This window comes from Saprolegnia parasitica, assembly GCF_000151545.1.
Source record: "Saprolegnia parasitica CBS 223.65 unplaced genomic scaffold supercont2.194, whole genome shotgun sequence".
NCBI classification, from domain to species: Eukaryota; Oomycota; class Saprolegniomycetes; order Saprolegniales; family Saprolegniaceae; genus Saprolegnia; species Saprolegnia parasitica.
The window spans coordinates 12,208-23,118 of record NW_012156588.1 but is presented as its reverse complement, the minus strand read 5'-3'; the positions used below and the strand labels follow the sequence as shown (position 1 = coordinate 23,118).

The 10,911-nt window shown below is 59.1% G+C and overlaps 6 protein-coding genes across 6 annotated transcripts; 3 read left to right on the top strand and 3 right to left on the bottom strand.

The window, feature by feature from the left end:
- Nucleotides 1–1,712: 1,712 nt before the first annotated feature.
- On the top strand, nucleotides 1,713–3,844 carry SPRG_15798 (hypothetical protein). Its single transcript, XM_012354965.1, has 3 exons — nucleotides 1,713–1,793; nucleotides 1,840–1,991; nucleotides 2,041–3,844. The coding sequence occupies exon 3, from the start codon at nucleotides 2,416–2,418 to the stop codon at nucleotides 3,814–3,816; it is 1,401 nt and encodes a 466-aa protein (XP_012210355.1). The 5' UTR covers nucleotides 1,713–1,793; nucleotides 1,840–1,991; nucleotides 2,041–2,415; the 3' UTR covers nucleotides 3,817–3,844.
- A 215-nt stretch (nucleotides 3,845–4,059) lies between these two features.
- SPRG_15797 (hypothetical protein) lies at nucleotides 4,060–5,975 on the bottom strand (the record flags this gene model as incomplete). The annotated part of the gene is made up of 3 exons (XM_012354964.1): nucleotides 4,060–5,427; nucleotides 5,454–5,808; nucleotides 5,860–5,975. 3 exons carry the CDS (start codon nucleotides 5,973–5,975, stop codon nucleotides 4,060–4,062), a joined length of 1,839 nt encoding a protein of 612 aa, XP_012210354.1.
- Nucleotides 5,976–6,748: 773 nt separating this feature from the next.
- Nucleotides 6,749–7,527, bottom strand: SPRG_21623 (hypothetical protein; the record flags this gene model as incomplete). Its single annotated transcript, XM_012354963.1, has 4 exons — nucleotides 6,749–7,180; nucleotides 7,228–7,301; nucleotides 7,347–7,424; nucleotides 7,485–7,527. Coding segments are annotated over 4 exons (627 nt in total), but the record flags the coding sequence as incomplete, so codon positions are not given.
- Nucleotides 7,528–8,039: 512 nt separating this feature from the next.
- On the top strand, nucleotides 8,040–9,343 carry SPRG_15796 (hypothetical protein). Its single transcript, XM_012354962.1, has 2 exons — nucleotides 8,040–8,152; nucleotides 8,201–9,343. Exons 1-2 carry the CDS (start codon nucleotides 8,062–8,064, stop codon nucleotides 9,217–9,219), a joined length of 1,110 nt encoding a protein of 369 aa, XP_012210352.1. The 5' UTR covers nucleotides 8,040–8,061; the 3' UTR covers nucleotides 9,220–9,343.
- Nucleotides 9,256–9,695, bottom strand: SPRG_15795 (hypothetical protein). Its single transcript, XM_012354961.1, has one exon. The coding sequence runs from the start codon at nucleotides 9,676–9,678 to the stop codon at nucleotides 9,364–9,366; it is 315 nt and encodes a 104-aa protein (XP_012210351.1). The 5' UTR covers nucleotides 9,679–9,695; the 3' UTR covers nucleotides 9,256–9,363.
- A 576-nt stretch (nucleotides 9,696–10,271) lies between these two features.
- Nucleotides 10,272–10,847, top strand: SPRG_21622 (hypothetical protein; the record flags this gene model as incomplete). The annotated part of the gene is made up of 1 exon (XM_012354960.1): nucleotides 10,272–10,847. The coding sequence occupies one exon, from the start codon at nucleotides 10,272–10,274 to the stop codon at nucleotides 10,845–10,847; it is 576 nt and encodes a 191-aa protein (XP_012210350.1).
- Between the last annotated feature and the right edge of the window lie 64 nt (nucleotides 10,848–10,911).

Below are 10,911 nucleotides of genomic sequence, written 5' to 3'. Positions count from 1 at the left end.
ACCTGGCGCGCCATGGCGATCGAGCGACGGGCGACGAGCGAGAAGGCCTTCATGATGCGAACGGTCTAGGGCAAAATGTGGAGTGAACGCCGGCGATGTCAAATTAGGGATGTACGTCTCTGATTGGATAAAATACCCGCGTCTGCGATGGGGATTGGCTACATGGAGGCGTTTGTTTTAATGCACACGTTTCATTATATTTCAGGTCATTTTTTACTCGTTCGAGCTCTGTATGCAGTCATTTATCTAGTTTTCCAGCCCGTCTTTTGTTTTCAAATTTTTACTATTTAATGCGCAAATGTAATTTAATTCGACGTGGCGTCAGCCTCCATCGGCTGCTGTCACATGGCGCCACGTTGAAGTTGAAAAGCATGTGCCACGCAGAGGCGCAAAGGTCAAAAGCAAGAAAGCCGAGGAAGCCCAAACGACGGACACGACCTGCACACGTCGCCGTCGTCGTCAAGCCTGCCGAGTACCACCGAGTAATACGCACGATACCATCATCACTCGTGCATCTACGCACAAGAGAAAGGACTCCTGCGAAATGATGAGCGACTAAAACCCTCGTTGCTTGCCATCGGCGTACACTACCATCGATGATGGAAACTAAGATCTACAGCCAACGTCGTCTGATATCTCACATGACATTATCCGCCAGACCAGTAGTACACGAGCGCTGTATACGGCGCGGCCCGTGCAACGTCATTGTGATGCTTGTCGCCAAGACGAGGATAATCTTCTCTGGTTTCTTTAAGAGCTTGGCGATGCTGGACTCGGCTTGGCCCCTTCTTACTGGTACGTTGCAGACGGGTCGCAGGTTGGTGCTTGAACGTCGAGGAGCGACAAGGGGCATCGAACCAACTTGGTTGATCGCCGCGCCGTCTCGCCGTCCGTTGCTTGCGTCATGTGTCATCTACCTCGTGCATTCGTGCTTGTACACGTCTTGCACCGCAGCGGGTGAGGTCGCTTGCGTTGTGCGCCGCCGCAGAGGTGACAAACACTGACATCAAACGTGGCGCGTCAAGGCCATTGCAGCCACCGCGAGATTTGGCAACTGTCTTCAATGGATCCATACGCGCGCCGGCCCCACACGCTGCTTTTCCCGTCTCGCACCATGCAGCTTTGCAAGCTGGGTGCTCGTGAGCGAGGCTGGTTTGGTGATCCTACAGAGGAGCGTTACATCCACAGGTATGCAAGCAAGAGCGCTGACAAGACTAGACACGTCCCAATGGGTTGATTACTGGACATGGCCTTCAGGGGGATGACAATCAACGTGTATTGATTGCGTCACTCGGGTGGCGAGGTGGGCTACGCTCGAAGACTATCCGAAAATGAATTCTACTACGTAGTATCTACTCTATTTTGTCTTACTTGTAATCGCTAATTGCGCGTGTGGGTCGCCCTTGATCGTGGCTGCCACACGGCTTGGTCTGAACCGACGGAGTTCTTGATGGTCGTCCGTGCGGCAAAAACGTCGGCCTGGACTTGATGTGTCATTCTTGGCCGCCCGCGTGTACCCGGTAAGAGTTGATTGTCGCTGCGCCAGCCTTGCAGGCGCTACGACCGGTTTCGGGTATCGGCCCGTTCGATGGTTAAGGACTCAACGGCAAAATCGAAGCTTGCCGGAATAAGAGCGCCCTGCGAACGTTGGCGGGCGGTGAAATATCGAAATTTGTTTTGTTTCCGCCGGCGCACCACCACCTCTTCATTGTGCTTTTTCCAGCGTTTCCAGCATGGCCGAGCTCGCATCCAGCGTCTCCATTGAGTTTGCCAACGACGACTACCCTCTCACGGTACACCACTGCCGTAGTAGAGTGTGTGGCCTAACCTGGACACTAGTCGTGGACCCGCGATGGCCAAGTCAAGATCCGCATGGGCCCACCCGGCACAATTGCAGGACAAGCGCCCATGACGATCATCGATTCGTTCAAGAAGGTGGTGGCCGACCACGGCGCCGAAGACGCGCTTCTCTGGAAAGCCAACGGCGCATGGTACGAACGACGAAAGCCATCGCGTGCACGTGACGAGACGCTGATTTAGGGCCAAAATGAGCTGGCGCGAGTACTATGACAAGTGCCAAGCGTTTGGCCGCAGCTTGCTCGCGCTGGGCATGGACCGCTTCGAGGCGGTTAGCATCATTGGCTTCAACTCGCCCGAGTGGCTCATTGCGAACGTGGGCTGCATCCTTGCCGGTGGGATTGCCGCGGGCATTTACACGACCAACAACCCGCCGGCCTGCCAGTACATTGCCCACCACGCGAGCGCGGCCGTCGTCGTCTGTGACGGCGTCGCGCAGCTCGAGAAGATGGCGTCGATCGCCGATCAGCTCCCGGCGCTCAAGGCGCTCGTGGTCTACAACGCGAGCGTGCCCAACGGGTTTCAGTGCCCGTGCCGTGCCATAGCTTTGACGACTTTATGGCTCTCGGCGTCACGACGGAGGGCCTGGACGCGCGCATGGCGGACCAGCGCCCGGGACAGTGCTCGACCCTCATCTACACATCGGGCACGACCGGCAACCCCAAGGCCGTGATGCTGTCGCACGACAACATTACGTGGACGGTAGCGGCGATGCTCGAAGCGCAGGGCAAGGCTGGCGTCGGCCTGGACCACAATGCGCGGCTCGTGAGCTACCTCCCGCTCTCGCACGTGGCGGCGCAGATGATTGACATTCACTTGCCCATCATGTCCGGTGCCAAGGTCTACTTTGCGCAACCGGATGCGCTCAAGGGGTCGCTCGGTCAAACGTTGAAGGAAGTCCGACCGACCTTCTTCCTCGGCGTGCCACGTGTTTGGGAGAAGATTGCCGAGAAGATGTGGGACATTGGCAAGCAGACGAAAGGCCTCAAAAAGTCGATTGCGACCTGGGCGAAGAAGAAGGGCGCGCGCAAGAACCAGCTCGCGCAGTTTGGCGCGTCGGGCGGCGCGCCGTGCGGGTACGGCCTCGCCAACAGCCTCGTGCTCTCCAAGGTCCGCGCGGCCTTGGGTCTGGACGACTGTCGGTTTTGCGCGGTCGGCGCGGCGCCCATGAGCGTCGAGATCCTCAACTACTTTAGCTCGCTCGACATTCCGATCTACGACATTTTTGGCCAGAGCGAGTGCTCGGGCCCGCAGTCGGTGTGCTTTCCCGGCGCGTGGAAGATTGGGTCGGTCGGCAAGCCGCTGCCCGGCACCGAGTGGATGGTGATGCCAGAGACGCGCGAACTCGTGTTTCGCGGCCGGCACACGATGATGGGGTACCTCGCCATGGAGGCCGAGACGGCAGCCGCGATTGACGCGGACGGCTGGCTGCACTCTGGCGACTGTGCGACGCTAGACGAAGACGGCTTCGGCTTCATCACCGGGCGCATCAAGGAGCTCATCATTACGGCGGGCGGCGAGAACATCCCACCCGTCCTCATTGAGGATGTGATCAAGGAAGAGCTGCCGCTGCTCTCCAACGTGATGGTGATTGGCGACAAGCGCAAGTTTTTAACCGCGCTGATGACGCTGCGCGTCGTCATGGATGGCGACGGCGCGCCCACGACGCAGCTCGACCCCAAGGCGCTCGAAGTGCTCGCGTCCATTGGCTCGCCGGCGACAACGTCAAGCGATGCGATTGCGTGCGTCAAGGTCCAGACGTACCTCGATGCGGGCATGAAGAAGGCGAACGCCCGCGCGTCGTCCCGGGCGCAGAGCATTGCCAAGTATCATGTGCTGCCAAACGACTTCAGCATGCCCGGTGGCGAGCTCACACCAACGCTCAAGCTCAAGCGCAAGGTCGTCGTCGACAAGTACGCCGACGTGATCGAGTCGCTCTACGGCGGCACCGAGGGTTAAGGAGTAATATACAGTCCATTGCATGCAACGACGGGAGTGCGCATCGAGAAAAGCAGCATCGAGGTCCAAGTTTCAAGAGCAGAGACGAAGTAGCAAAAGCAGCGCCGGTGCCACGGGGGTCATCGGCGGAATGCGTGAAGCGCACTGTCAGCCACATGTCGACTTGCCAGCTTCCACTTCAAGCTGACTGATGAGATAGTATGATGGGTGCATCTCTGATCGCGATGTGCTCCTGGAACCTGCCTAGCATCCTCCGCTGTCGACGACGACACGGCGCTTGAGCTTAAGTGTGGCCGTGAGTTCGTTGCCGTTGACGCTGAAGTCGTGGTCGAGAATGTGGAACTTCTGGATGTGCTGGGCACGCGACGCGGCGCGCGCGTTGGCCTTCTTCAAGCCGGCCATGAGGTGCGCGTTGAACTTGGGGCACTCGCGCGCTTCCGAGACCGTCGTCGCCGACGAGCCAATCGACTGGAGCGTCGTCGCCACCGTCGACTCGAGCTTGTCCGTGGGGTTGCCCTCACCGTCAACGAGAACCTTGAGCGTGAAGAGCGCTGTCAAGAACTTGCGGCGGTCACCAATAGCCATGACGTTCGAGAGCACGGCAAGTTCTTCCTTCACAGCGTCCTCGAGGAGGACCGGCGGGATGTTTTCACCACCGGCCGTGATGATGAGTTCCTTGATGCGACCCGTAATGGAGCCAAAGCCATCGTCGTCAATCTTGGCGCAATCGCCCGAGTGGAGCCAGCCCTCGGTATCAATCGTGTCCTTCGTCACGTCTTCCTGCTTGAGGTAGCCCATCATCGTGTTGCGACCCTGGGCGACGAGCTCCTGCGTGTCGTCGAGCACCTTCATGCGCGTGCCCTCGAGCTCGCGACCGACCGTGCCGACCTTCCACTGCTCGGCCAAGCACAAGGACGTCGGGCCCGTGCTTTCGCTTTGGCCAAAGAACTCGTAGATGGGCATGTCGAGGCCCATGAAGAAGTTGATCGTTTCGTTGCTGATCGGCGCCGCACCCGAGGCAAAGACGCGGCACTGGTCGAGGCCGAGCGCTTCACGGACCTTGCCAAAGACGAGCTTTTGCGCGATCGTGTAGCCGCACGGAAGACCGCCCGACTGGCCGTACTGGGCGAGCTGGTTCTTGCGGAAACCAACGTCCTTGCACCACGTGACGAGCGACTTCTTGATGCCGGTCGTCGACGCGCCGACCGAGATCATCTTCTCCATCATCTTTTCCCAGACACGCGGGACGGCAAAGAGGAAGGTCGGGCGAGCTTCCTTGAGCGTCGCGCCGAGCGAGCCCTTGAGGGCATCGGGCTGCGCAAACCAGATGCGGACACCGTTCATGATCGGGAGGTAAATGTCAAAGAGCTGCGCGGCAATGTGCGAGAGCGGCAAGAACGACACGAGCGCCTCGCTGTTCGAGAACGTGACACCCGTGCGGCCGTACGTCACCACGGTCGCAAACACCGTCCACGTGATGTTGTCGTGCGACAACATGACGGCCTTCGGGTGGCCGGTCGTGCCCGACGTGTAGATGAGCGTCGCGCAGTGGCCCGGGCGCTGGTTGGCAATGCGCTCCTGGAGCTTCTCGGCGGCAACGTCCGCGCCGATCTTGAGGAATCGTCGTACGCGTAAACCGGCACGGGGCACTTGAGGTCCGCGGGCACGACGTCGTTGTAGATAATCAACGCCTTCAAGTTGGGCAGCTTGTCTGCGACCGAGACAAACTTCTCGAGCTGCGTGACACCGTCGCAGACAACGACGCGCGACTCCGAGTGCTCGGCAATGTAGTGGCACGCCTCGGGGTTGCTCGTCGTGTACACACCAGCCGAGAGACCACCGGCCATGATCGCGCCGAGGTTGGCGACGACCCACTCGGACGCGTTGAAGCCAATGATGCTGACGCACTCGAACGGTTCGAGGCCAATGTGGATCAAACTCTTGGCAAAGGACTCAACTTCGGCATGGACTTCGCCCCACGTCTTGATGGTCCTACATCGTCGTCGTGAGCGTCCTGCGCCTCATTGGGTTCGCTTCTCGTACCAGACGCCGTCCTTCTTGATGTGGTGGCACGGCTTCTCGCGGTTCTCCTTGACCGTCTTGGCGAGCGCGTCGCAGATCGTGATGGGGGCCGCAGCGCCGAGGCCGGTCTCGGTCATGCGGAGGGCGACTTCGACGTTCGCTTCCCACGTCTACAGAGGCAACGATGCATGAGCCTCCATGTTCATGGACCCATCCCGTCCATGGCATGCTACTGCCATGTCGAGGAGGAGGAAGGAAGCGTACGCTCAGGGGCTTGGTGTCGGCCATGGTACTTGTCTTCTTGGCGGCGAGTTGGGAAATGAGGAGCTTCTTCCCTCCGGCGCGCAGCTTCAATTTCTAAAAAAATGCACCCGATTCTATTTTTTAAATCAATAAAATGCTGCGAAACGTCGAGGAGGCACGCAGGGCTGCATAATAAAATGATTTTAAAAAACATGAGGCAAAGCTACCGGATACAGATACCCCATGGGTGCGGAACGTCCGGATACGGTGCGGAACAGGCCCAGAATTCGCGCGACCGTGTCCCTACTGTCCCGTCCGTGGCCGGTCCGTAGAGTGTTGACGCGCGCCAAGTGATTTCGCGGGCTATCGTGGCGCGACAGCGTGGCGCGACCGTTTGTGCTCACGTGGTCATTACGAAGGCGTGGCATCTTCATCATCCCGCGTCTGGTCCTCCATGGTCCGCACCCATGTAATTAGGGGCGAGTAATGCGAGCCAGGCTTCGTCGCGCAATGGCAACACGCAACTGACTGCAAAGTATGATGTGTCAACAGCTAACTCAACTTGTGAGGTGGTGCGAGAAAGTATCTTTGACGTCCGTCGTGCAAGGCGCCCGTGGAACTCGATTGTTGGCGTCAACTCTGAGGACGACGTTGACGGGTCATTTCGTCATTGCCTGGGCGCGGACGACGAACTGCTGGGTGTGTGGCGGCAGCTGTGCGACGTCGCGGGTGCCATCGATAGCACTTGTTGATAGCGCTTGGAAAACGCAACGAGCTCTTGCTGCGCCTTCGGGAGCTTCTGGAGCTGCGCTTTCGGCAGCGTCGCGAGCTTGGCCAGAAGCGCGGCCTGCCCCGTCGCCGCTGGCTGTTTGGTGCACTGGACATGCGCGCTGAGGCTGTCGCTCTCGTCGTGGGTACGCTGGTTGCTCGTCTGGTCCTGCAGCGACGTCAAGACGGCGCGAATGTCGCGTCCAAACGCCTCCAGATCCCCCGCCGAGGACGGCGTGCGGACGATCGCAACGTCCGCAACGTACTCGCTCAACCGCCTCTGAAGCCGCTTTCTCGCCAGCGCCACAAAAGGCGTCGTCGGTAGCGGCGCCTACATATCAGGTTCTCTTCCTCTGTCCACACGCCGCTTGTTCGTACAAGAGTCGCGCGCAGGTACTTGTCCTCGATGGTCGCTGCAAACGCGGCGGGTGCGACAGCTGCCGACGCTGGACCTACGCAGACATATGCTGCGACGTCTGCACTTGCATGATGCGCACCAGCACGGTCGTAGGCATCGCACTCGTCCAGCGCGGCCTTCAAAGCGCTTCGCGCGGCGGCATCAGCTCCAAGGGTATCTAGGGTATCGAGTGATTCAGCATCGTCAGAATCAGTCCACGTTGCACTTGGTAAACCACCTGTTTCAGAGTTGGCCCCGGATGGCGGCGTTTGCGCCACCGGCGGCGGACGTGGCGATGGCGCCGACGCCTACTTTGAGCATAGAATGCAGGCATGATGAGGAATGGGACCGCAAGCCGTCATCGTGCAAGACGACTTGTACAACAATCTCTCGCGTGGTAATGGCATACCTCGAGCAAGGAATTGGAGAAGACGCGTCGTAATGGATTCGGGCTCGCATTCAAACTGGAAGATGCACTTGGCAATGGGCCAATAGCGAGATTAGTCGGCACGTCGCGCGGCTTGTATGTCCATGGCGTTGGTGTCGTCACGGGTGTGCTACGCCCAGCAAGTGGTCGCGCCCGATGCAAATGCTGCAGCGTTTCGTCCAAGAGAAAGAGCGTTGGGAGCTCGCCGGACGCGGTGGCATAGCGCGGTGGGGCACTTGAGGGTTTGGCCTTGGCGTCAAAGACAGCGTCCGCGAGCTCAAAGAGGCTCATTCGGAACGCTACTGTCGGCGTAATCGTCAACCTTTATTTCTGATGTAGTAGTAGCTCGGACGGGATAAAAATAGGGCCATTTCGCAAGAAACCCACGATGTCGACGCTCACGTCGACGCAAATGAACGTGAAGCGCAGCTCGACGCGCGTGCACGGCCCGCCCGGCGGCGCGTCCCAGCTCACCTTTGGTAAACCACGCTGCGTGTCGTCGACGGTTGACGTTGGACGCTCTTTAGGTCCGGGTGGGTTTGGCACGAATGCGCCGGCCCCGGAGCCCGACGCCGAGAACCGGGACGCCGTGCAGCGAACGGACTTTATCCCGCAGAAACCAGGCCTCCGTACACCGTACCAACAAAGCCCGAGCAACAACAACCAACAACAGTACTCGAACCAGCAACAGGCGCCTCCACCCACCGCGTTTGCGCCGCCACAAACCGGCTACGGACGCCCGCCGCCAACGGGATATGCGCCACCATCCACAGGCTATGCACCGCCACAGACTGCCGGTGGCTACGGTGGCTACAAGCCACCGGCGACGGGCTACTCCCAGCAAGGCCAGGAGCGTCCCCAAACCATGGGGTGGGGCCGAGGAGCGAGTGGGCGGACACAGCCTCCGCTAACATCGTCAAAGCGCGACCAAAACTGGGAAAAAAAGCGACGGCAGTGGCTGGCGCGCAAGTCGGGTGGCTCGGGCAACTACACGGGCCATTCGTCGTCCGCATCATCGTTTGCGCCACCGATGACGGCTGGTGGCAACAACAATTCGTATGGAAACCCGCCGTCCCCGCTCTCCAAGCTCATGAACAACGTGAGCGTGGGCGGTCCCGAGTCCAACCGTGGACAGTCGTTTTCTCTGCCCCAGCAATTTCGGGCGCCAATGCAACAACAATATCAAGCACCACCGCAGCAGCAGCAGAGGTACCAGCAGCCGCCACCGACGGCGTATGCGCCACCGAATCAAGGACCACCGTCGCACGGCTACGGCGGTCCACCTCCGACGGGCTACAGTCGCGGAGGCCCACCGCCAACAGCCGCAAGCAACTACTCGTACCAAGATCACTCGGGCTACCCACCGAGTAGCAACGGTCCCAAGCAGGGCAATGTGTTTCAGCAAACGGGCGCGGCGCAGTTTGGACACCAGCCGCAGCAGTTCCAGCGCATGCCGACGTCCGGCTCGATGCCGCCGACGGCGTCTTCGTCGCGGTCGACGCGCCAAGCGCCCGGCGGCACGTCCAACTGGTCGCCGTACGGCTAGTTGCGCCGCAGTGGCTTGTACGCAATACGATATACATCTTGCTTTCATCCTATATCCTTATTGTTATTACTGCTACTTCATTCCGCGCTTGAGACTAAATACTACGTTGTCGTTTGATATACCATCCGTGTCGGTGGTGGTGGCCTACGCCTTTTGTATTCTCGTCTCCGAGAGGCTGCACGGCTCCATCCACACAGCGAGCGCGGCGTCGGCGTCGCGGAAGCCTGGCACGAAGGCAAACTCGGCCTCCAGGAAGAGCGACTGGCGGCGCAGGTCCGTTGGGATGAGCGAAGCTTCGAGACGTTTTGACTTCTTGGTCACGAGCGGGCCGGCCTCGGCGAGCTCGAGGCTCGCGAGGTTGGCGCACGCCCGGCTCCGCTTCATGTGCGACGACGACTTGGTCAAGAGCGCGCTGCGAATTGAGCTTTGAACGACGGACGCGGGGCCGAGGCTCGGCATAACACGGCGAATTACAGAATCCATCATCGGGCCACGTTCAGCGAGTGTTGCCAAGATAGCCAGGCGGGTTTGCAACAGGTTTGTTTCGTACATTGTACGCGCCCATTATATGGTGTTTTAAACGTTTTCTATTTTTGAATAATAATAGTGTCGCAGACGTGTATGGGCCAGTGATTTTATTCCCAATACCATGGCGGCTGCTGAGGATGAATCTTGTAAAAAACAGCGGGCGGCCGCTGGATTTCCAACGCGTTTGATTTGCAGAATGTATACCGATCCCCATTTTTGAAAAAAGGTTGAAAACATGCATTTGTATCGCTCACATTGGCGTCAACGGCGCCTTGAACTTCAACTTGCATTTTGCCACGCTGACGGTGGTCTTTCTTTGTTGACACAACAGACAAAGCCCGTTGACGCAGCAAGCAGCAGCAACAGTCCGAGGACGACCACGCTTTAGTATCCAGAACCCCAACGGGCCAATGGATGCTACGCCATAGGTACTCGTGATGGACGCACCTCTGGGAAGCATTGCGCTCTGAACCGATCTGATATGACCCGAGAGCCGCAAGATCACTGTGCCCATTCGCTTGGCCATGCAGCGAAAGGACCACGGGACCTCAATGCAGTGCGCTCGCAGCGCTACGTATGGCTTCATGACGCGCCGCATCAAGATCCACGTCAGCCTTCGCGGTGGGTCGGCACAGAGACAAGCGAGTGCTCTCAGAAGCGACGCCGTTGCAAACAAAGTGCATTCTCGCGCAGTCTCGTGCTGCCTTATCACACGCACGTGGCGTTCGCTGCCGTATATTTTACCAGCAGAGAAACCGACCATGAGAATCCCGTGGCGTCATCTCTGCCGACCGGCCACATCCACGTGCGACGATATCGTGTCTGTATTGGCACGTAAGTACCGCGCAGCAGAGGGCGAATACATGTATCATCCTGCATGCATTGCCACCGTTCGCCAGGACTGTGGGTGGATGGCAAGGTTCACACGCATCTTTGACTCGCTTTATCCGGATCCGGATGCGCATCCCAAGCGCATCTTGCCGCTTGCTCTATCATCTCGCCGGCATGGCACCCATCGTGCTTTCGTGCATGGCGAGAATTCGTGCCAATCGAGCCAGCATCGCTGTTTCGTGGCGGACCCATCACCGACGCGCTCATGATGGACGCTACCTGGAGCCCACGCGAGGCGGTGCGCTTCAGCCCTCGCGAGACTCTGTCGCTGCT

Bases quoted from the DNA above. Each gene is read 5' to 3' on its own strand.
- SPRG_15798 (XM_012354965.1), top strand. From the start codon at position 2,416: ATGGCTCTCGGCGTCACGACGGAGGGCCTGGACGCGCGCATGGCGGAC.
- SPRG_15796 (XM_012354962.1), top strand. From the start codon at position 8,062: ATGTCGACGCTCACGTCGACGCAAATGAACGTGAAGCGCAGCTCGACG. The intron at 8,153-8,200 runs GTAAACCACGCT...GACGCTCTTTAG, and splicing joins CGCGTCCCAGCTCACCTTTG to GTCCGGGTGGGTTTGGCACG.
- SPRG_15795 (XM_012354961.1), bottom strand. From the start codon at position 9,678: ATGCCGAGCCTCGGCCCCGCGTCCGTCGTTCAAAGCTCAATTCGCAGC.